Genomic DNA, 22,681 nt, shown 5'->3' with positions numbered 1-22,681 from the left:
GCCCCGCGGCATGTGGGATCTTCCCAGACCGGGGCTCGAACCCGTGTCCCCTGCATTAGCAGGCAGATTCTCAACCACTGCGCCACCAGGGAAGCCCATATATTTTTATTTGTTTTCAAACATTAGAAAGTCTCAAGAATGTGTTATTCTTGTTTGATGCTTTTTTGGTTTTTTTCCAAAAAACTCAAATTGTCTCTATTTTCTAGGCTTACCAAGAGATTGAAGAGCGAGTCCCTGAAATCCGACTTTACAATAGATTTAAAACATGAGGTAGGTCATGATTTGTTTGGTTAAAAGTCTTTGTAATCAAGAATTCGTGTCTTTTGATACAAAAGGTGTCTCGTGTTCCCTGAAAGGTGCATCCCCTCTGCCACTCACATCCGTGTTTTCCCAACAAGGAAGTTGCACATGCTACAGTCTGTGAGGGCCTTCTTCTTTAAGCCCATTTTGGTCACGTAGGTGGAGAAGGAACAGTGGAGAAAACAGTTGTGTCTGTGATTCTTCATCCTTTGTTTTTAAGCTAGGTGGATGGGTCCAGAGATGGATTTTTAAAAACATGCAAAAATGTCAGTAAAATACCTCTGGTCTTCTTTTGTGCTTCGGTTGCACATATGCCTTCGACATGTCTCTTGTGCTGGACCCTGTGGAGCAGCATTGGGCCAGCTGGTCCCCCAGCACCCTGGCATTTGGTGGACATCTGTGACCAGTCGTCCTGGAGGCAGGTGGCGGGCGTCCTGTCCTTAATCCATTAATCTCTCCTGAATCATCATCAAGAAGGTCTCTTTGTGCATTTCGTTCATGGGTACCTCTGACTGCCTGAAACAGACCTGCCTTTCCCTCTTTAGGAATCTGTATTTTAGGACATGGGGGCCAATCGTGACTCAGTCCAGCAGTGCTGGCAGCCTGCCAGGAGCGAAAAGGGCACTCACAAGATTTTAATCTGGGGAGTATTTTTAAATGACGAAATAGGTTATTTGAGGAGAAATATTCATGTCAAAAATCATTCTTTTCCACAGAAGGGAAAGAATGACTAGTTGAAAGCCAGGGTCTGTCTAGATATTTTTAATGAAAAGTCAGCTCAGGTATAGATACCCAGGTTTGGGAGTCTATGAAACATTGAATAACATACAATAAAACCCTCTAACATACGTGAAAGGTATAAAGATCAGTCAGAATATTTATGCTTAAGAGATTGAACTTGATCAGTTGCTTGGAGGCTACCTGTAAATATCTCCCCAGGAGGGTCCCCCTTTGTTCTAACGAGAGTCAACAACTTTCTCGAATTCTCTCCCTCTCCCCCTTTTCTTCATATTTTATATATAACATATGAATGTATCTCTGAATAATATGTAGTTTTGCATCCTTCTGGCCTTTATATAAACAGAACTGTACCCCGAATAATGTTCTAATTTGAAAGTCATCCGTGTTGATACGTGTGGCTTTAATAAACTGTTGTCACTTTGTATAACTGTCTCTCCCAGGACCATAGCACAGTGTATTTGCCCAGTCTGCTGGTAGTGGGCCTCTGGGTTGCTACTGGTTTTTGCTATTGCAGTCACCAGTTCTATGAATATTTTTGACATGTGTCATGATGATCGTCCACAAGAGTTTCTCTAGGGCAGAAGCTTTTAAACTGTTTTTTGACTGTGACCGACTTTAAAAAATACATTTTTCATTGTGACTCAGTATATTTGTGTGTTATTATTGTGTTTTGTTATCGATTTCTAACTTAGTGTGATTGGTCTATATAACAGTCATTTGAAATATTTTTAGGTTTGCTTTATGGCCTAGTTCATGTTCACTTTTCATAAATGGAGAAAAGGATGTATGTTCTCTGATTTGGGGGGTATAATATTCCCCTTATGTCTATTAAAGAAATAGATTAATCTCTTGTGCTTTTCACATATTTTATTTCCTCCCGCTCTCCTTTCTCCTACTTTCGTTTTGTCTGCTTGATCCGTCATTTACTAAGGGAGGAATGTGAACATCTTCCATGATAGTGGTGACAGTGTCTCTTTGTGGAACTGCCAACTCTTGCTGTTTATACTCTGAAGCTATGTTAATTAGATGCATACAAGTTTAGAATTGTTACCTCCTCTCCGTGAATTTATCTTTATCTCTAGTAATGCTCTTTGCCTTAGCATTTATTTTGTTGATAGGAACACTTCTATACTAGCTTTCTTTTGGTGTTTGCTTCATCGTTTTTCATTTTTTTCTTTCAATTCTTTTGTGTCCTCTTTTGATGCGTCTCTCTTAAAGAGGATGTGTTTGTTTTTTTCTCCCAGTTTGACAGTCTTTATCTTCAAACCATAGAGCAAATTTACATTTACATTTTTCATGATTGCTAACACTTTATTTTATCCTTTGTCCCCCATTTTTTTCTTTTGAAAATTTCCTTGCTTTCTTTTAGATTTTTAAAATTTTTATTCCATTTTTTTCCCTCCTCTGTTATTTTTGAAGTTCATTCTCAATGTCTGTTTCTTAATGGTTGTTTTAAATACAGTAAGTCCCCTACATACGAACCTTCAAGTTGCGAACTTTCAAAGATGCGAACATGTTATAAACCTGTTACAGTACAGTACTATATAGCCGATTGTGTTAGTTGGGTACCTAGGCTAACTTTGTTGGACTTATGAACAAATTGGACTTACGAACTCACTCTTGGAACGGAACTTGTTCGTATGCAGGGGACTTACTGTACTTTAACATGTACAGTAAGCAGCTAATTAATCAGCCTAAAAATCTAAGGGCCTGAGCATAATAACTCTGATTATCCCTCTCCCAGTTTTTATGCTCTTTTGTCCAGTATTTTTGTTCTGTCTTTTTTTTCAACCCCGCAACTCAGATATTGTACTTACTTTATACAGTTAAATCATTTGTATTAGCTTAACCCTGTATTTGCCGTGTCTCTGCTCACTATTCTGTTTTGCTTCTTGGACCTGCCAGTGGGAATCATTTTTATTCTTCCTGAAGTATATCCTTCAGAATTTCCTTTTTAGTGAGGTGGCAAATTCTCCATTTTTTTTTCTTTAAAAATAATTTATTTCAGGCTTCCCTGGTGGCACAGTGGTTGAGAGTCCGCCTGCCGATGCAGGGGACACGGGTTCGTGACCCGGTCCAGGAAGATCCCACATGCCACGGAGCAGCTGGGCCCGTGAGCCATGGCCGCTGAGCCTGCGCGTCCGGAGCCTGTGCTCCACAATGGGAGAGGCCACAACAGTGAGAGGCCTGCGTACCACACACCCTCACACACACACACACACACACACACACACACACACACACACACAAAATAATAATAATAATTTATTTCAACTTTGTTCTTGAGACATAGTTGCGTTGTGTGTACAGTTCTAGGTTGTGAGACATTTCCTCTCATCACAATACTGTTGTTCCCCGGTGCTCTGGCTTCTGTTACTGCTATTGTCTTAGGAAATCAACCACCACTCTTACATGGTTCCATTGTCAGTAATCTGCCATTTCTCTGGCTGCTTTTAAGGTTGTTCTTTGTCTTTAGTGTTCTGCAGTTTCACTATGGTATATATATGTCTAGGTGCAAACTCTTCTTTTCTAATCCTGCTTAGCATTCATTGGGCCTTTCTATAATAGGATTGTTAAGCAATCCTATTTTTTTTTAATTACATTAAAAAAAATTCTCAGCCATTGTCTTTTCAGCTATTTTCTCATCCCCTCTGTGATCTCCTTCTGGAACTTTAGATATATGCTAGAGGTTTGAACTTCTCTTCTACATTCCCCATCTCTGTTTCTTGCTGGGCTACATTTCAGATAACTTGGAGGACTTCATCTTTTAGTTCCCTAGTTTTTATTCAGCTGTGTCTAATATGCTGTTTATCCTCACCATTAAAACGTTCATTTTAAGCATTGTATTTTTCACATCTACAAGTTCTAGATATTTCTTTTTAAAATTTGCTCTCGTACAGTCTTTCAGAAATTTTGCTCATGTTTTAAAGTTTTTCTTTTCTTTATTAAAATATATGAAACAGTAATTTTCTATTCTGTGCTTAATCATTCCAATCCCCAAAGTCTTCTGGGCCTGAGCAAGCTGTGTCTGCTGGCTCTTGCCCATCATCTCGTCTCTTTGTACGACTTTTTGTGATTTTTTCCGAGTACTTTTGCTCCTTGGGAACTGTGGCTGTCCCCCGAGTCCTATATTAAGGTTGTGGGCTCCTCAGTAAGGATTTGCATTAGTTTTTGCCGGCTGCTAGAGGCTCAGGCTGACTTAGGGCCACTTTAAGTTACCCCAAGGTGTTTCTGGAACACGTAGGTGACAAATGAGGGAGGCCTGCCTTTGGTTACAGAATCTCAGGATATCTGGAGATGATTTTTCCCTCCATCTAGTTCCAGTTGTGGGGCTTTGCTGTTAGACACGCCCCACCTTGGGCAGGTCATGGGCTTTATTCTCTTAACATGCATCAGAACCTTGGCATCCTCAGAGCCCAGCTGATACCTACTGGGGAAAACTACCCTCAGTGGCCTTTTTCCCCAGGTTCTCACTTTCCATTTTTGTCCTCATAAGCTCCACATTTTTGTGCCAAGTTAGCAATACATTTAAAATGCTTTTAAAAATATTTTATCCTGATATTTTTAGATATTTTCAGCCAGTCGGTTTTTCAGGGTATGTAATTACCATCCTGCAGGAAACCAGAGTCATGATATTTCCTTTTATCTTGCTCTGTGATGTTTTAGAATCCCTAAAATAGCTTCCCTAAAATTGCTTATGACAATTTGGAATTTTTTGGAGGTCAGAATACTGATTCTTAATTAATTATTTACGGTTAATAAAAGATTAGATTGCTCCACATGGAATCACTATTTTTGTAAGTAAAAAAACCCAAAGGGCTTCCCTGGTGGCGCAGTGGTTGAGAGTCCGCCTGCCGATGCAGGGGACACGGGTTCGTGCCCCGGTCCGGGAAGATCCCTCATGCCGCGGAGCGGCTGGACCCGTGAGCCATGGCCGCTGAGCCTGCGCGTCCGGAGCCTGTGCTCCGCAACGGGAGAGGCCACAACAGTGAGAGGCCCGCGTACCGCAAAAAAAAAAAAAAAAAAAAAAAAACTGTTGAATGCTGACATATTGATGTGGTTCAATGTAATATTCTCTAGAGAAGGTAAGGTCTGCTTGCCCTTGAGATGTTTCCTACCTTCGTGGACCTGTGGTGCTGGTTAAGAGCTTTCATTCATGCCAGTTTCCTGTGTGACAGATCGCTCTCTACATCTGGGACAGAGGTGATGGACCGCCCCTCACTCCTGTGCCTGAGTTTTGTACAGACGGGGTGGACTCGTCCTGTGCCACTACATTTCATTCTTTTCTACCGCTTTGCGTAAGTAATAGAAGGACAGCTTCCTTGCGTGTCAAAGGAAAACATACATGCTGTGCACAATGTTGTCCTAGCACTTTCCATCCTAAAAAACCCCAACATCTGCCATGTGCCAGGTGAGAACTATATATCATGTTTCTAGGGATATTGGCCCTATAAGGTGAGCACTGTCGTTACCCTGTTTTGCAGAAGAGAGGAGAGCAGAGTGGCATTGAGAGCTGTGGAGGTGTAGCCCGGAGTTATTTCTTTTGTTGAAGATGTAGCATGTAGCTGTTGGAATTCCTATTCTGTTTCCTAGAACGGCAATCTCAGACATTTCCCGTTATTCCTAGGCCTTCTCCTCGAGCCCACCCCCTTTACTTTCTCAGCCAGTGACCTTGCTTTGATCTCACCTGAGACTGTCCAGAACTTTTAGAATGAACCTACTGGTTAAGGTAGACCCTTGGACCAGTCCCCAGGATGGGCCTGAAGACCCTGGGACTCAACTGGGTGGTTAACAATCCTTCCTCATAATGAAAAATATATTCACTACCTCAAATGTCTGTTATTTTCAAGGCATTGATACAGAAGTCTGTGTGTTGCATTTTCAAAGAGGAATATATGTACACACAGACAGACATACACTGCAACAGTGGGAGAGAATCTGTACTGTTGGCACAGTTCCTGAGGGGGAGATGTCTTTTTAGACATTATGCTTGCTTGTTCTTTAATGTTCTCCTGGACAATCTGGAGGGGTTGACCTCCTAGTGCCTTGAGTGACATGACAAAACTGCAGTTACGTGTCGCTATAAACCAGCCCAAAATGATGCAGAATTAGGATTGAGTGTCACTACAGGCCTAAGATGGCAATAAAGGGGCCAGAACACACCGCCCAACCCAGCTCCCTCCGTGAAGCGCCCACGGCCTGGGTGTGGATTGTCTGCAAGGCCCTCCGTGAGCTGCTTCATCTGAGTGATTGGCTTGGGCTGGAACCAGGGCAGGGCCCCAGGCTCCTCCAAAGTGTTGGAAGTTATCCTGCCTTTGGCAGAGGACAGAACATTGCTGTTGCCTAGATTTGGGTAGATGATAAAGGGCCATAAAAATACTTTAACATCAAAGTAAGGCTGGGCCCCCAGAAGGGAGTCATCTCTTATTTTACACTAAAACATCCCCCTACTTCTCTCTCCCTTTGTCAGAATCTTCACCATCTGGAAAAAGGAAAGGGAAGGTAGCCAACATTTACTGGGTACCTGTGATGCGCTTAATAAATAGTAGTAATAAAAGCAGCCGTATGGGTGGTTATCATCCCAATTTCCTAAATGAGCAGGCGGAAGTTTAGAGAGCTTAGGACACTCGTCCAGGGGACATAGTGGAAATGCAGAGCTGGGATCCTGGTGCCGGTCTGGCTAAGCAAAGGCTTTGTGGTCAGTGGAGCTACAGTTTCTTTGTTCCCCTAAAACTTAATCCTGCAGACAAGTTTGATGTCCCTGACATTGGTGAATTTGAACTTGAGAGCATGTGAGAGCTAATGTGGATGTGCAGTTAAGACACATTGACTCACGTATGCATATATTTTTCTTTTTTTTGTTTTTTTAGGGAAATCCAGTGAAGAAGAAGGATATTTTTGTTGCAGTAAAGACATGCAAGAAATTTCATGGTGACAGAAGTATGTTTTGGGTTATTCATTTTTATTGAACTTTAAAAATGCAAACTGCCTTTAAAAAAACAGTACAAACAAGATATAAACTCAACCTAAATAAAAGGGACAATGACAAATATGTCATTGAAGTAAAAGCAGTTATTTAATCAGTATTCCTCATCATACTATTTCAATCACCAAGATCAATTAGAAAAGACAATTTTGTATTGCAACATGAGTGGTCATAGCCCTTCTAAGGACTGATTAGAGCAGTATTTTCAGTTGGAAATGGAAAAGCTCAGCTGTGGCAACCTAGGAGACAGTTAGTGAATAACAATCCATTTTGCAAAACAATGTCCTGTTATGTCCAAGTGCAGTCTCTGAGCTGTGTGAAGAGTATGAGAGGGGATTTCAGGGTAACAGAATGCCAAAAAGAATGTTTTTCTAACACTGTTCCTTCTTTTTATATTTATTTCTAATGCACACATCAGAACTTTTAAGTAAGGATATGTATTTGCTCACATGTAGATATACAGAGAAAAGGAAAAATGTGCCTTACGAGCAATGTTTCCTTCTTAAGGAAATCCTGCATGTATTGATAGATGAATGTTGTTTTTATTCAAATTGTTGGTGTCATTTCAGAATTCTACTAAGTTATTATGATACTATTTTTTTAAAAGCCTACCTTAAATATAAATACATAATTTATCTCTTTTTCACCTTATTTCAAGCAGCACTTTTCTGAAATTGAAGGTTAGACAGTCTTTTGCATTTTCTAATTTTAGCACATATTTTAATGTTTTTCCATGAACAGACTCAATTTCACCAAGAGTATGATATTTATAGAGGAGAGATTTCTAAACCAGCTGTCTTTTTTTGTGGGATTAGAGCTATGTGGGGAGTTCATTTATATAATTTATGTGATAATATATTTACAAATTATATTTTAAAGGGGAACATATTTTCCAAATAAAAGAAAATTATAATTTGGGATTAAAGTGTTGTTTAAGATACTGACATAAATTCAAATCTTGTTATACTCAACACTGTCTTAAAAGTACATTTACTATAAACCTTCATGGTTACCTAAAATAGGCATGATAAATTCTAAGTCCTATTAAATCAGCCTAAATAAACATATGCATTCATTATATGAGTCCTAAAATACTATCAAAAATCAATATAGCACTTAAAATTTCATTTATCATAAATTTAACCTAGATTTAGTATTCTTTTGTTTTTTTCATAATCTGTAAGAGCTCTGTAGGATGAATTTTTTTTAAGTTTCTTTTATTTATTTATATATATATTTTTGGCTGCGTTTTGAGTCTTTGTTGCTGTGCGTGGGCTTTCTCTAGTTGCTGTGAGGGGGGCTACTATTTGTCGTGGCACGCAGGCTTCTCATTGCAGTGGCTTCTCTTGTGGAGCACGGGCTCTAGGCATGCGGACTTCAGTAGTTGCAGTATGCGGGCTCAGTAGTTGCAGTATGCGGGCTCAGTAGTTGCAGCACGGGAGCCCTAGAGCATGCGGGCTCCAGCAGTTGTGGCACGTGGGCTCAGTAGTTGCAGCGTGCAGGCTGATTAGTTGTGGCTTGTGGGCTCTAGAGCACAGGCTCAGTAATTGTGGTGCATGGGCTTAGTTGCTCCACATTGTGTGGGATCTTCCCGGACCAGGGGTTGAACCCGTGTCCCCTGCAGTGGCAGTGTAGGATGATTTTTGACGGATACCTTTCATTAAAAAAGTGTGAAGGCACTGCAGAAATACAAAGGATCATGAGAAATTACTACAAGCAACTATATGCCAATAAAATGGACAACCTGGAAGAAATGGACAAATTCTCAGAAAAGCACAACCTTCCAAGACTGAACCAGGAAGAAAAAGAAAATATAAACAGACCAATCACAAGCACTGAAATTGAAACTGTGATTAAAAGTCTTCCAACAAACAAAAGCCCAGGACCAGATGGCTTCACAGGCAAGTTCTATCAAACGTTTAGAGAAGAGCTAACACCGATTCTTCTCAAAATCTTCCAAAACATAGCAGAGAGAGGAACACTCCCAAATGCGTTCTATGAGGCCATCATCACCCTGATAACAAAACCAGACAAAGATGTCACAAAAAAAGAAAACTACAGGCCAATAGCACTGATGAACATAGATGCAAAAATCCTCAACAAGATACTAGCAAACAGAATCCAACAGCACATTAAAAGGATCACACACCACGATCAAGTGGGATTTATCCCAGGAATGCAAGGATTCTTCAATATATGCAAATCAATCAATGCGATAAACCATATTAATAAATTGAGGGAGAAAAACCATATGATCATCTCAGTAGATGCAGAAAAAGCTTGACAAAATTCAACACCCATTTATAAAAATCCTCCAGAAAGTAGGCATAGAGGGAACTTACCTCAACATAATTGAGGCCATTTATGACAAGCCCACAGCGAACATCATTCTCAATGGTGAAAAAGTGAAACTGTTTCCACTAAGATCAGGAACAAGACAGGTTGCCCCTCTCAGCACTATTATTCAACATAGTTTTGGAAGTTTTAGCCACAGCAATCAGAGAAGAAAAAGAAGTTAAAGGAATCCAAATCAGAAAAGAAGAAGTAAAACTGTCACTGTTTGCAGATGACATGATACTATACATAGAGAATCCTAAAGATGCTACCAGAAAACTACTAGAGCTAATCAGTGAATTTGGTAGAGTAGCAGGATACAAAATTAATGAACAGAAATCTCTTGCATTCCTATACACTAATGATGAAAAATCTGAAAGAGAAATTAAGGAAACACTCCCATTTACCATTGCAACAAAAAGAGTAAAATACCTAGGAATAAACCTACCTAAGGAGACAAAAGACCTGTATGCAGAAAACTGTTAAGACACTGATGAAAGAAATTAAAGATGATACAAACAGATGGAGAGATATACCATGTTCTTGGATTGGAAGAATCAACATTGTGAAAATGACTATAGTACCCAAAGCAATCTACAGATTCAGTGCAATCCCTATCAAACTACCACTGGCATTTTTCACAGAACTAGAACAAAAAATTTCACAAATTTTATGGAAACACAAAAGACCCCGCATAGCCAAAGCAATCTTGAGAAAGAAAAACGGAGCTGCAGGAATCAGGTTCCTGGACTTCAGACTATATTGCAAAGCTACAGTAATCAAGACAGTATGGTACTGGCACAAAAACAGAAATATAGGTCAATGGAACAGGATAGAAAGCCCAGAGATAAACCCACGTGCATATGGTCACCTTATCTTTGATAAAGGAGGCAAGCATATACAATGGAGAAAAGACAGCCTCTTCAGTAAGTGGTGTTGGGATAACTGGAGAGCTACATGTAAAAGAATGAAATTAGAACACTCCCTAACACCATACACAAAAATAAACTCAAAATGGATTAAAGACCTAAATGTAAGGCTAGACACTATAAAACTCTTAGAGAAAAACATAGGCAGAACACTCTATGACATCAATCACATCAAGATCCTTTTTGACCCACCTCCTAGAGAAATGGAAATAAAAACAAAAATAAACAAATGGGACCTAATGAAACTTAAAAGCTTCTGCACAGCAAAGGAAACCATAAACAAGACGAAAAGACAACCCTCAGAATGGGAGAATATATTTGCAAATGAAACAGCTGACAAAGGAGTAATCTCTACAAGCAGCTCATGCAGCTCAATACCAAAAAAACAACCCAATCCAAAAATGGGCAGAAGGTCTAAACAGACATTTCTCCAAGGAACTTATACAGATTGCCAACAAACACATGAGAGGATGCTCAACGTCACTAATCATTAGAGAAATGCAAATCAAAACTACAATGAGGTATCACCTCAAACCAGTCAGAATGGCCATCATCAAAAAATCTACGAACAATAAAGGCTGGAGCGGGTGTGGAGAAAAGGGAACCCTCTTGCACTGTTGGTGGGATTGTAAATTGATACAGCCACTATGGAGAACAGTATGGAGGTTCCTTAAAAAACTAAAAATAGAACTACTGTACAACCCCGCAATCCCACTACCTGGCATATTCCCTGAGAAAACCATAATTTAAAAAGAGTCATGTACCACAATGTTCATTGCAGCACTATTTACAATAGCCAGGACATGGAAGCAATCTAAGTGTCCATCAACAGATGAATGGATAAAGAAGATGTGGCACATATATACAATGGAATATTACTCAGCCATAAAAAGAAACGAAATTGAGTTATTTGTAGTGAGGTGGATGGACCTAGAGACTGTCATACAGAGTGAAATAAGTCAGAAAAAGCAAAACAAATACCATATGCTAACACATATATATGGACTCTAAAAAAAAAAAAAGTTCTGAAGAACCTAGGGGCAGGACAGGAATAAAGACGCAGATGTAGAGAATGGACTTGAGGACACGGGGACAGGGAAGGTAAGCTGGGATGAAGTGAGAGAGTGGCACAGATGTATATACACTACCAAATGTAAAATAGCTAGTGGGAAGCAGCCGCATAGCACAGGGAGATCAGCTCGGTGCTTTGTGTCCACCTAGAGGGGTGGGATAGGGAGGGTGGGAGGGAGATGCAAGAGGGAGGGGATATGGGGTAAATGTATATGTATAGCTGATTCACTTTGTTATACAGCAGAAACTAACACACCATTGTAAAGCAATTATACTCCAATAAAGATGTTTAAAAAAAAGTGTCAAGGGACATGAACTAGCTGCTTTTTTTTTTTTTTAAACAGCAAGCAGAAGTGCTCAAATTGATTTATTTGATTTTGAAGCTGCATTTGGAGTACAATATCAATGTTAGGAATGGGGGTGGTAGTATTTTCTCTTTAGAAACACATTTTTCAAGTTGACAGTAAAGCAGTAAAATTAGGGACCATCCCTGTTGTAGTTTTCATGTTCTACAGAAATGAAAAAAAAAAACGTTTGCTGATTTTAATGTAGCCATTTATAATAATCTAGTTTATTGCTTTCTTAACCTTGCATAAGGTTGTGATAACCCTTTCAGATATCTATCAAATGCTTTTATATTTGGATTTTGAGTCAAAGATCTTTAAAAATGATAAAATCTTCAAAGCCTGTTAGGAGCATTAAAACCAAGCCTCCCAAAACCAGCTCTTAATTTGCATCTGGGATCACTGCAGCCTGAGATCACTGCAGCCTGAGACCTAAGAGGAATTTTGAGGATGTCACAGCCGAGTTGCTGTGACCAGCCATTTTTAAACTTGGACCTGTTTGTTCGAAAAGATAGTCTAGGCAGCAGGATTTTAGGGGCTCTGATGTCCATTTTGCTTGATGGAAGTGAAACCTGCCCAGGCCAACGGGCTCTGCTGCTCGTTTTGGAAATCTAGTCCAGTCACCAGTTGGCCCAGAGAATTATCCAGTAATCGTTTTAGTTTCAGTGACAACGACACGGTAGCTGCTTCTGACTGCTAATATTTTTTTTACATTTTCTGGTGTGTGTTTCACATGTATTCTATCATCTGATTTCATGTTGACAGTTCCTTGCGATGTGGTCATTATTTTTATTCACTGGATATCATAGAGAAAGCTGCCTTTGGGTTGAGACACAAATAGCTTGGCATCTTGTAGACTGAGCAGGGGAGCTGGGGCTCAGGGTTTCTGGCTCCAAATCCCCAGTTCTTTCTGCCACAGAGAGCTGTGCTGTGCTTTCTGTGGATGTATTATAAATCTAATGCTTGATAAATAGTACTTGATAGCTGTGTTGATGCTCTGCTGTGCTCAGGGTCAGTTTTGACATGGCCAGAAGCTGTGGCAGGAGGCTTTTTATTTTCAATAGCAGGAGGGGATCGCCAGGAATTCAAACCCGCAGATGATTTAAAATATACATTGAGCTGGGAATTCAGATTCCCATCTTGTCCTCGCATATTACTGCTTTAGTCAAGCAGCATACACGGGCGGTTTTGTTTTCTTTTTTCTTTCTGTGTGCACTCTGGTAGAAACACTTGAAGTTACAAAAACCAAATGACAGTGAAGGAAAAAATAAACACAGACAAGACTGTATTTATCTGTGAGCAGTTGAGAGCCGGCTACACAGTCAGTGACTTCTCCGGAGGCAGGCTGTCACTGTGTGTGCGCTGCCCTGGGTTCCGAGCGTAGGTGGACCCTAGCCATGGCCCCTACTCCTGGCTCCTCCAGGGACGAGGGTGAGGGATGGAACATTCTGTTTAAGGCTGTAGTCAAGGCAAGGGAACATATACATTGAACTCATTTTTCATACTCTTTTGGAAAAATTGATAATAAAGCCAAGTCCCAAAATTAGAAAAAATGATTTTACATCTTGTAATTTTTTTTTTTTTGCCCAACAGTGAAACAAGTGTTTAGATAACTGCTTGTGTCTTGATTCTGATTTAGATGAAATAAAGCAACTTAGGACACAGTTAGCAAAAATATACTCTATCTTTTGGCTTAAGAAAGAAATACATATTGACAGCATTGGAACAGCAGTGCTGGGCGACATGCAAGCAGTTGGTAGGGTTTTAAAGAAACTTTGAAGGTCTTACATAAAGTGATGAACTGCCACAGCATGTGAATTTATGTTTAAGCAAGGAAACGATCTCTGGAGTTTAACGTTCCTCCTGATCACTTCCTCTTGGGTTATGTGTTTTTCCTTGTGTGACGTGAGCTGTCAGTGAATGTTACGAATTTTCTCTGTGTTCTTCTGCCACGCGGTTCCCACGCGGGTCTCAGATACCTCGTGGCCACCGTTTCTGTTCGCGGTGGGTTGAGGCGTTTCTCCTCCTGCAGTCTCCCTCTTGTTAAAGAGGTTAAATTGCCATTTGCTCAGCCTTTAGTTCCTTTTCACAGCTTCGTGAGCTCCTAAAAATAAACACTTTACTCCTTTCAGAATTAACAAAACCATGTTTGCTATCTTCACTGTAGTGATCTTCTCTCTAGGTCTGAGCACACTTACTCTGAAGAGTGTGTGATAGCCGTGTTCCCTTTGTAGGTACCATGGTGCAGTCTGCTCACTGAAAACATGAGGGTTTAAATGAAAATGCAGCCAGCTAGCAGGCCACACCCCGTGTTAGATGAAGTGAGTGCATGAATTATTAAGGAGGGTTTGGTTCTCCCCTGGCTGCTGCGCAGATGAAGACGGGCCAGACTGCCCTGAACTGCTGTGTTAGGTCAGCCAGGAGAGGGGCTCTTCCGTCTTCCAGACGCCTCATCTCTAAACCCAGGAATCAGAGCACACGCTTGGTGCTGTCGCTAAGTCTCTCCCTGAGAAGAGAAGAGAAACCAGGGCTTTACTTTGTGGTCATACTGAGACAAAAGGTCCGTTTGTTAATTGAAAACAGCAGACTCCTTAAATCAAAATCACCATGCACAATTGATTGCCTGGTAGATTTTGTACAGGGCTCAAGTGTCAGTTCATTTTCACTTGTAGTCAGTTTTGCGTGTCAGTTCACTGGGAATAAAAGTGTGTTCTGTGCCTCGTAGGGAGATGCATCTCCTGCTTCCAGGCTTTAAAGCCATGTGCAAGACATGCCATCTGGGCAGAGGGTTTTTTTAAATAGTACAGTTTTTACTTTGCCCCAATTTTAAATTATCTTGTGGCAAACATTCTGGAAAGAGGCATTCACTGTTGTTTTATTATGTGGGAGAAAGTATGCTTCTCTGTATTGAAAATGAGATAGCAGATCACATAACTATATTGAAGTATTTTCTCCAAGTTTAATATATTTAGGAATCTAGTGCCTCAGTACAATATGAAATATATTATAAATGATAGAATGAATTCAATTTTAAGCAATTTTGAGTAAATTTTGAATTTACTCAATTTTGAAGTAATTTTGAATCAACTCTGGTTGCAAAGAGTCTTCACCTGCTGTTGTAGGAGACAGCCTTACTTTACAAATGCACAGGTGTTACAGTGATAAGGGGACAAATGATACACTGCTGGATGCTTTTGGTGTTAGAGTCTCAGAACACGTTACTGTGTTGAAATGGTTTGTCTATTTTCAAATGATTGGTAATGGTGGTACCAGTCTTGTATGAAAGGATGAATCGTTGATAAGAATAAAACCTTCCTTTAAACTAGTTCCAAAAAGAGCCCTTGGCCTTTTGTTGGAATTCTGACAAAACCCAGTCCTCAGTCTGCTATTTATTGAGCACCTACTATGTCCCTGGCCCTGTGCAGGGTGTTGGGCACTGAGTCTAACAGTAATTCTTCCCTTCAGTGACATTTCTGTTTCATCTGTTTCAAACGAAAACTGGAAGCAAGTAGTTAGGTGTAGTGAAGAGCTAACTCACACTTGATTTTGTTGTTGTTTCTTTTTTTGGTGGTACGCGGGCCTCTCACTGTTGTGGCCTCTCCCTTTGCAGAGCACAGGCTCCGGACGCCCAGGCTCAGCAGCCATGGCTCACGGGCCCAGCTGCTCCGCGGCATGTGGGATCTTCCCGGACCGGGGCACGAACCCGTGTCCCCTGCATCGGCAGGCGGACTCTCAACCACTGCGCCACCAGGGAAGCCCCTCACACTTGATTTTAACTTCATTCCAATTAGAGAATTGAGAAGAAATGCCTGTCCTGTTTATTAAAGCTCTTAGAGCAAACAGAATCTGAAGGCTAAAGGCTGAGGAAAGTGCAAGCAGAATTTGCAGGACCCCGGTGCTGGGACCCAGGGAAATTCTTGGCCTTTCCTCACAGCTTCTTCCCCTTATACAGTGGAGGACATTTTACCCAAGAGTGCGACCCCTAGCGGCTGCAGGCTGCGGGGAGCCTTGTCTGGGTAAGTCCTGCTTATTATATGCAAAGCAAACTGCCACTGCAGGGCCAAGGTTGATTTTTGTTGTGCTGGAATTTGGACAGAGTAAGGATTTCTTTTTTCTTTTTTTCCCCCCTCAGCGACCTTATCTATTATTTACTGCATCTTTGTCCATTCTGGTATGGAGAAATCTTTATATCTGCCTTCTTATGATTGCATTTTAATGCATAAAAATAATACTTAGTGGCTTAAAATATGCAGTTTGGAGATGACTACAGCAAATGTCCAGAGCTCATCGGTCTTTTTCTTTTTTAAAAGCTGGTCAATAATGGCACTATAAAATGGTGCACTTTTGTATTTTCTATGTAAGGGCTGTCTGAGTTTCTCTCCCAGTTTGCTGACTAACATAGCTAGACGCTTAAATTTGGTGCTGCATGGGTAGTTTTTGCAAATCATTTATTTTTATTTAGATTGGGAAAAAGGGAAAGATAAGTGATCTGATAAAGTCTCAAAATATTAACTGAAGATTTGGTTCATCAGAGTTGAGATTCTTAAATCAACAGAATATAAAATCTAGATATGATGATCTTTTCTATTAAAATAACAATGGAAAGCCCTTCTTAAAATTTAGAGATGCAGATAGTAACTTAAAAAAAGTACAGAAGAAAATAATTACTCGGATAGTTGGTCAAGTGAATTAATATCAAACAGTGATCAAGCAGATTTCTGTATGTCAGGTGTGGAGACACAGCTACCTTTGAGCATCTCGCCCTAAAATGCAGAAAACCAGGAGAGTTTTCTGCTGTTTGTGTTCACTGTATTAAAATAATTTATCTGTTCATGATAGAGTTTTAGAATCTGCAACGTTTCTCAATCTTATTTTTCCACATTTTCCGAAAGTGCAGCTCAGTAACATCAGCCATCATATGCAGTGATTCTCAGGGGTAGGGTCATGCCCTTTATAGGGTTGGGTGGTCCTGTAAGAATCTTCGGACAGAGATATGCGTAGTTTGAAAAGGTCCGCCCTCCACTGTGAGGGAGGCAAGTTTACATCTCAGCTACAACCGCATACAATATTCCAGTCCTTAGAAGTAATTATATTTCCCCCCCGTCAAAAGCATTTAAAAAGTCCGGTTGTGAATTTTAAATGAAGCAGCCTATTGGGAAAAGAGCAAAATTAAAGTTAAAATTAATGTAAACACAACAGTATAATCAGACTAGAAAATTTATCCTTATATGGAGGCAGTGTATTTATCTCCAGCAATGAGAAGTGCTCGGCTCTGGAGTATATGTGAAAATGCCTCAAGAAGAGGATTTTAGTCCTGTGCTGTTGGCATTTCTCAGGGTAGAAAGCAAGCTCTTAGTCTTGAGACACCTGAAGAAGAACAAGTAATGCTTCCCTTCCTTTATAGGTGGTTATCCCGCCGCTTTGAGATTCCAGGCTTCCTAGATGCCTGTGCCAGTGACGGTCCCCTCTCTCATTTTTTCAGTCCCCATCGTAAAGCAGACTTGGGCGGGGCAGGCAGGTCACATCGAATACTACAGCGATTACGCAGACAGTTCTATTCCGACGGTGGATCTGGGAATTCCTAATACAGAGAGAGGTGAGTCCTTAGTTCTGACGACTCTTGTTCAAAATGTCCATTCTGGAGAATTCCCTGGCGGTCCACCAGAGTCCAGGTTTGGACTCTGTGCTTTCACTGCCGTGGCCCGGGTTCAATCCCTAGTTGGGGAACTAACATCTGGCAAGCTGTGCGGCGACCCACCATCCCACCACCAAAAAAAAAAAAAAAAAAAGCAAAATGTCCACTCTGTAAATATAGTAAATTAGGATAAAAATGAAATATTTTATAAATAGTATAATTTTTGCCACCTGTAAGTTTCTTTCTTTCCTTCCCTCACATCTTTACCCATGGATGTGGACGGATTCTTGCAGTTTAAGTGCTGCTTTTAGTGCTAACAAAGGTTACAAGTTTTCAGTCGGTCATACTGATATGATTGATGCACATGACAATTATGCATATGACAGTTATGATAGAGTTTAATAATAGATTTCTTTGTACCTTCATAGTTCACTGTGGCCATAACGGGGTGTCCAGAGTTAATTTATCATCTTCCCGTACAAAGCATCTCCTCATTTAATTTTAGCCATTTATCCAGCCAGGACTGTTACTCAACTGCTGCATGCCAGCCATTGGTAGATACTGAGGGAAGCAGGAATGAAGCTGACAGTTTCCATCCTTCTGAAGCTTATGGTCTGTTATGGTCTAGGACGCATTTTGCTTGTACTTCTGAGTAGCACTTAACCACATTCTACATGGGCTATATGTAGTATAAGCTCATATATGTATCCATATATATTAATATTTTAATTAGTAAATTGTTGGAAGTATACCTGCTTTTCTCTTCAGATTGCAGGCTTTCTAATTCAAAACATTTTTTATTTCAAAAAAGTGGAAGTAGAAATTTGGCCACCTCACCTTCAGATGCTCTTTGTTCATCTTTATTTATTTGTTTATTATTATTATTTTTTTTGTGGTACGTGGGCCTCTCACTGTTGTGGCCTCTCCCGTTGCGGAGCACAGGCTCCGGATGCGCAGGCTCAGTGGCCATGGCTCAGCGGCCATGGCTCACGGGCCTAGCCGCTCTGCGGCATGTGGGATCTTCCCGGACCGGGGCACGAGCCCGCATCCCCTGCATCGGCAGGCAGACTCTCAACCACTGCGCCACCAGGGAAGCCCTGTTCATCTTAATTTTTATCCAGTTTTCCTACCATGTTTTTTCTTTAGTTTTCTGGTTTCTCCAAACCCTTTTATGGAAAAAAAAAAAAAGTAAGTTGATTATCTTGTTCTATAGAGTAATTTATCTTGATTATTTTATGGTAATGTTGCTCATAATGCCTTGATTGATAAAAATACAGTGTAGATCAGATATGTCATTCCTGTAGTTATCAATTATTCTGACAAGGTTAGTAAACATATCACTAAGTCTGTCTGTTTTGGAAAAATGATTTTTGTTTGAAGTTTCTTTTTTTTTTTGTTTCTGCTAATCTTGCTTTTTAGACTTTGACTATGATAATCATTTATTTGTTGATGCATTCCTTACTTGATTTCTTAATTTATTTTTAGTCTGACCTTATTATTGCTCATATTTATATTCTACTTTATCCAAAAGGAATTTGAGGTGGCTTTCAAAAATACATACTCTAATGGTTAAAAATACATAAAGAGATCAAGAATAAGGAAAATAAAGGTTAAATCAAGTGGTTTGTTCTCTATTGTGTCACCAAATACTTTGTTGAAAAGAGGGGCTTATTCTTTTTTATTGACTTGAGTTCTCTTCCCAAGCATTTCATTGCTACCCCGGCCCCAGCATTTTCCATTAAAGCTTTGATATCTGTTGGCATCTAAGGGACTGTGCCTCTGTCTTACTCAGTACTGTATCTTTAGTGACATGCGAGAACTGGCCACCATGTCTGGCATATTAGAAACTTAATAGCAAATATTTACAAAATAAGTAATTGAAGGTGTACTATTGTACTTTTGCACCATTGTTTCCCTAAGGTTGTGATGCTTGAGGTTCTGATATTTCCCTTCAGAATAAGTAGATCTGAGGAAAGATGCCAGGCTCCTGTACTTTCTTCGAGGCTCACAACTTCCTTGTATGTCTGGCGTGAAGACACTGGTCCTACCTGTACTTGACCTTGTGTAATTCCCCTTACCTCTCTAGGTCTTCAGTCCCTCATGTGCGAAATGAATGACTTTGACTTCATGATCCCTAATGTTCTTTCTGGTTCACTATGTCTATGGAAATTAGAAAAGGATAATTTTTAAAATTTCAAATTCTTAAGGTGCATGTCAGTGTTTACACTTTTACTTACGACACTTTAAAACTAACATAATGTTTCCAAATGAACTATATATATTTTAAGGAAAATAATGCATTGTAAGTTTTCTTCTCACCTTTCCTAGGTCACTGTGGAAAGACATTTGCCATTTTGGAAAGGTTTTTGAATCACAGCTATGACAAAATAGCATGGTTAGTCATTGTGGATGATGACACATTAATAAGGTAAGGAGTCATTCCTGTCCTAGGGTGGCTTTAAATTCTACATATATTCATAGTCAGAAACTGTGATGGGTACTTCTGCTGCCAGCCAAGATGGAGTAACAGGGACTGGATTTACCCTCCCATCTGAAACAACCCCCCAAAAAGGACACAATATATGAAATAAGTGTGAGGTGAGTCCTATGACTGCCCCAGCTAACTGTCGTAGAGAGTTTCCACGTCCCTGCTCAGGGAGGGGAACCCAAGTGGAATCCAGCTGAGCCCTTGAGTTGAAGTGATGACGCTGAGAGTCTGGGGAGACCAAGGCCATTAGAGTTTGCCGGACAGAGCACTGGAAAGTAGAGAGCTGCACAGGAAGAGAACACTGCAGATCTGTGGAGGGGCCCCTTAAGTATTCAGTAGAGTTTAGTCAGTGCATATGTATGAGGAGACTCCTGGAGGCTAGAGAAAGAACCAACCAGAGTGATTAGAGGGAGTGGTGCCCACCACTCTCAGAGGGCTGAGTATGGTACCTCTTCCCACCAGCCAGACTGGAAAACCCTTGATTCACAGGTATTGGGTAGAGTTTGTACAAGGGTCTTGCTTTAATAGTGGGAAATAGCTAACCCTAGACTAAGCAGTGCTTTGGTCGTGCCTAACAAATACTAAAGCAAGACCCCCAAAGACCAAACTGTTTCTAAGTAACTGGCCTGCATCCAAGAACAAAGCTCAAGAACATTTATAGAAACACAAAACATCTAGCACCCAACAAAGTAAAATTTACAACATCTGTGTTTGAAATGGAGGAAGCAATGAAATCTAACACATGTATAATTGGAGTCCCTGATGGACGAAAATCAAAAGAACAGAAATAATATGTAAATTACCAGAAATAAAAGAAGACCTTAATTTATATCTTGAAAGGGCCTAGTAGGTCCCAGGGAAAACTGACCTGGGATCATCAGCTTCTTCACATATCCTAGTAAAACTGTTAGATTTTGATCATAAAGTCCTCTGAGTCTCTAGGCAAAATGATGAAATAATCTAAAGACCAAGAAGACTAGACTGGTGTCAGACTTCTCAAAATAACATAAGAAATATGGTAACAGTAGAGGAACATTTTCAACAAAGAAATTGTGACTCACAGATTTTATACGCAGTTAAGATGTTCTTCAGTATTGAGGCTACAGAAAAGGTTCTCAGTACATAAACTCAGGGAATAGTGTACACACATGCCCTTCCTAAGGAATATATTGATATTAGGGAAAGAAGTTCATGCAACTAAGATGAAATTTGGGTAAAACGACTGATGGTGAGCATTTCATGTATTTAACTTGTAGAACTAAAAGCACAACAGGGGTGGGGACATGGGTAAATAACAGTATGTAAATGTTATATGTTCTGACAAAGTAGAAAGTTTTCAACTAAAAAAAAAAAAAGGAAGGAAAAAGGACAGTAGGATAAGATCATGGCCTAATTGTACAGGTAATGGATGGAATTCGAAGGATACTGATGTAAAACTGACCAAGTAAGAAAAAAAGCATGGTAAGACATGAAAAGTTAAATAGAACATAAATACCAGGAAAAGAAAACTTTCTAATATCCAGAATGTTAATAGATAAACAAACACAGTACATATAGTATAATATGTATAATAATTCAAACCTAAAATAATTTTAGTGTTGAAATCAAACATCAGTCATATCACAAAATGTGAATGGGTTTAAATCCCCTAATAAAAGAACAAACTTTTCACATTGGCTCACAAAACAAACCCCAACTCTATGCTTTATATGAAAGATACATAATCATTCAAAAGTCTAACAATAAAGGGATGGATAAGGTTTGCCAAGTCAATGGGAACAATAAAGATAAAAAAATTCAATTCCCAACTCAACAAGTTAGGAAAAGAATCAACTCAACAAGTTAGGAAAAGAATCACAAAGTCAACCCCCCAAAAACAAGGAAGAAAATAATAATGAAGATAAATGCAGAAATAATGAGGGAGAGGTCAAAAAAGCAGAGTATCAAACTAATGAACCAAAATTTTGGTTCCTTTAAAAAAAAGAAATCAAATTGTATTGAGTGATTTCCAGAAGATACCATTACATGGAAAAAGCCAAGTGCACAAGAATGTATTTAGTTAGCTTTCCTGTATGGAAGAAAGACGGGGAAATAAAACATACCCATGTAGACCTTACCTGTACAAAAGACAAATGGACAGATAAGCCGGAAAACCATGAAGTAGTTTCCAAACAGGGGTGGATGGGAGGATCAGGTAGATGGAGTGGGGGGTGTGTGTGACCCTTTGCTGAGTTTACCTCTTAGTTTAGTTTTGACTTTGGGAAGCATGCTAATATTTTACCTATTGAAAAATAAAATAAATCTGTAAGGAGGAGAAAAATCAACAAGGATGAGGAGAAAGCTCAAACAAATGAACCCAACTGCATTTCAAATGAAAACATAATCACACTAAAGGGAGAGTATAACTAATGCAAATAAAGACAGGATTTAGAGACACACCTTCAGTCAGGGGTGGGAGGGGGGATGTCAGACAACTCCTGAGTTTTCAGTCGCCGTGTGGGTGAAGCAACTCTGAAGGTATTTTACGTACACTGTAGGGCTGAGTAGGTGAGTAAGTGGTAACAGTGTTGGTTGGGAACCATGGTGCTCAGTGTGGGAGGATATGGGACGGGTCAGTTCAAGGAAGAGGGCTAAGGTAGGGCTGGAAGATTGGAAGTGGAGAAATCTGCAAGAATTCATAATTTCTGTGAGGCTCATGATTGCTCAAGTGTGTGTGTGTGTGTGCGCGCACGTGCGCATGCACGCACACATACACACCTTCCTAGTCCTTCCCACTAAAGAAGACCAGAAGCAAAGATACCACCGTAGCCCTGAGCAACTAATGACCAGAACTGATATTGCTCCTTTCCTACT

General features: G+C 40.0%; 1 protein-coding gene across 2 annotated transcripts in view; it reads left to right on the top strand.

Moving 5' to 3' along the window:
- The window catches only part of B3GLCT (beta 3-glucosyltransferase), a gene marked incomplete at its 5' end in the record, with an annotated part of 115,369 nt that overhangs the window by 69,556 nt on the left and 23,132 nt on the right, over window positions 1-22,681 (top strand). For both annotated transcript variants that reach the window (XM_079722037.1, XM_079722036.1), the window contains 5 exons: window positions 207-270; window positions 5,220-5,339; window positions 6,912-6,981; window positions 17,188-17,301; window positions 19,669-19,768. In XM_079722037.1, the coding sequence (XP_079578163.1) occupies window positions 207-270; window positions 5,220-5,339; window positions 6,912-6,981; window positions 17,188-17,301; window positions 19,669-19,768 (468 nt within the window). The remainder of the gene's footprint in view (window positions 1-206; window positions 271-5,219; window positions 5,340-6,911; window positions 6,982-17,187; window positions 17,302-19,668; window positions 19,769-22,681) is intronic.

The sequence above is a fragment of the Hyperoodon ampullatus genome (assembly GCF_949752795.1).
Source record: "Hyperoodon ampullatus genome assembly, chromosome: 16".
Classification (NCBI taxonomy): Eukaryota; Metazoa; Chordata; class Mammalia; order Artiodactyla; family Ziphiidae; genus Hyperoodon; species Hyperoodon ampullatus.
The sequence above is the reverse complement of the archived record's forward strand: the minus strand, read 5'-3'. Positions and strand labels throughout refer to the sequence as shown.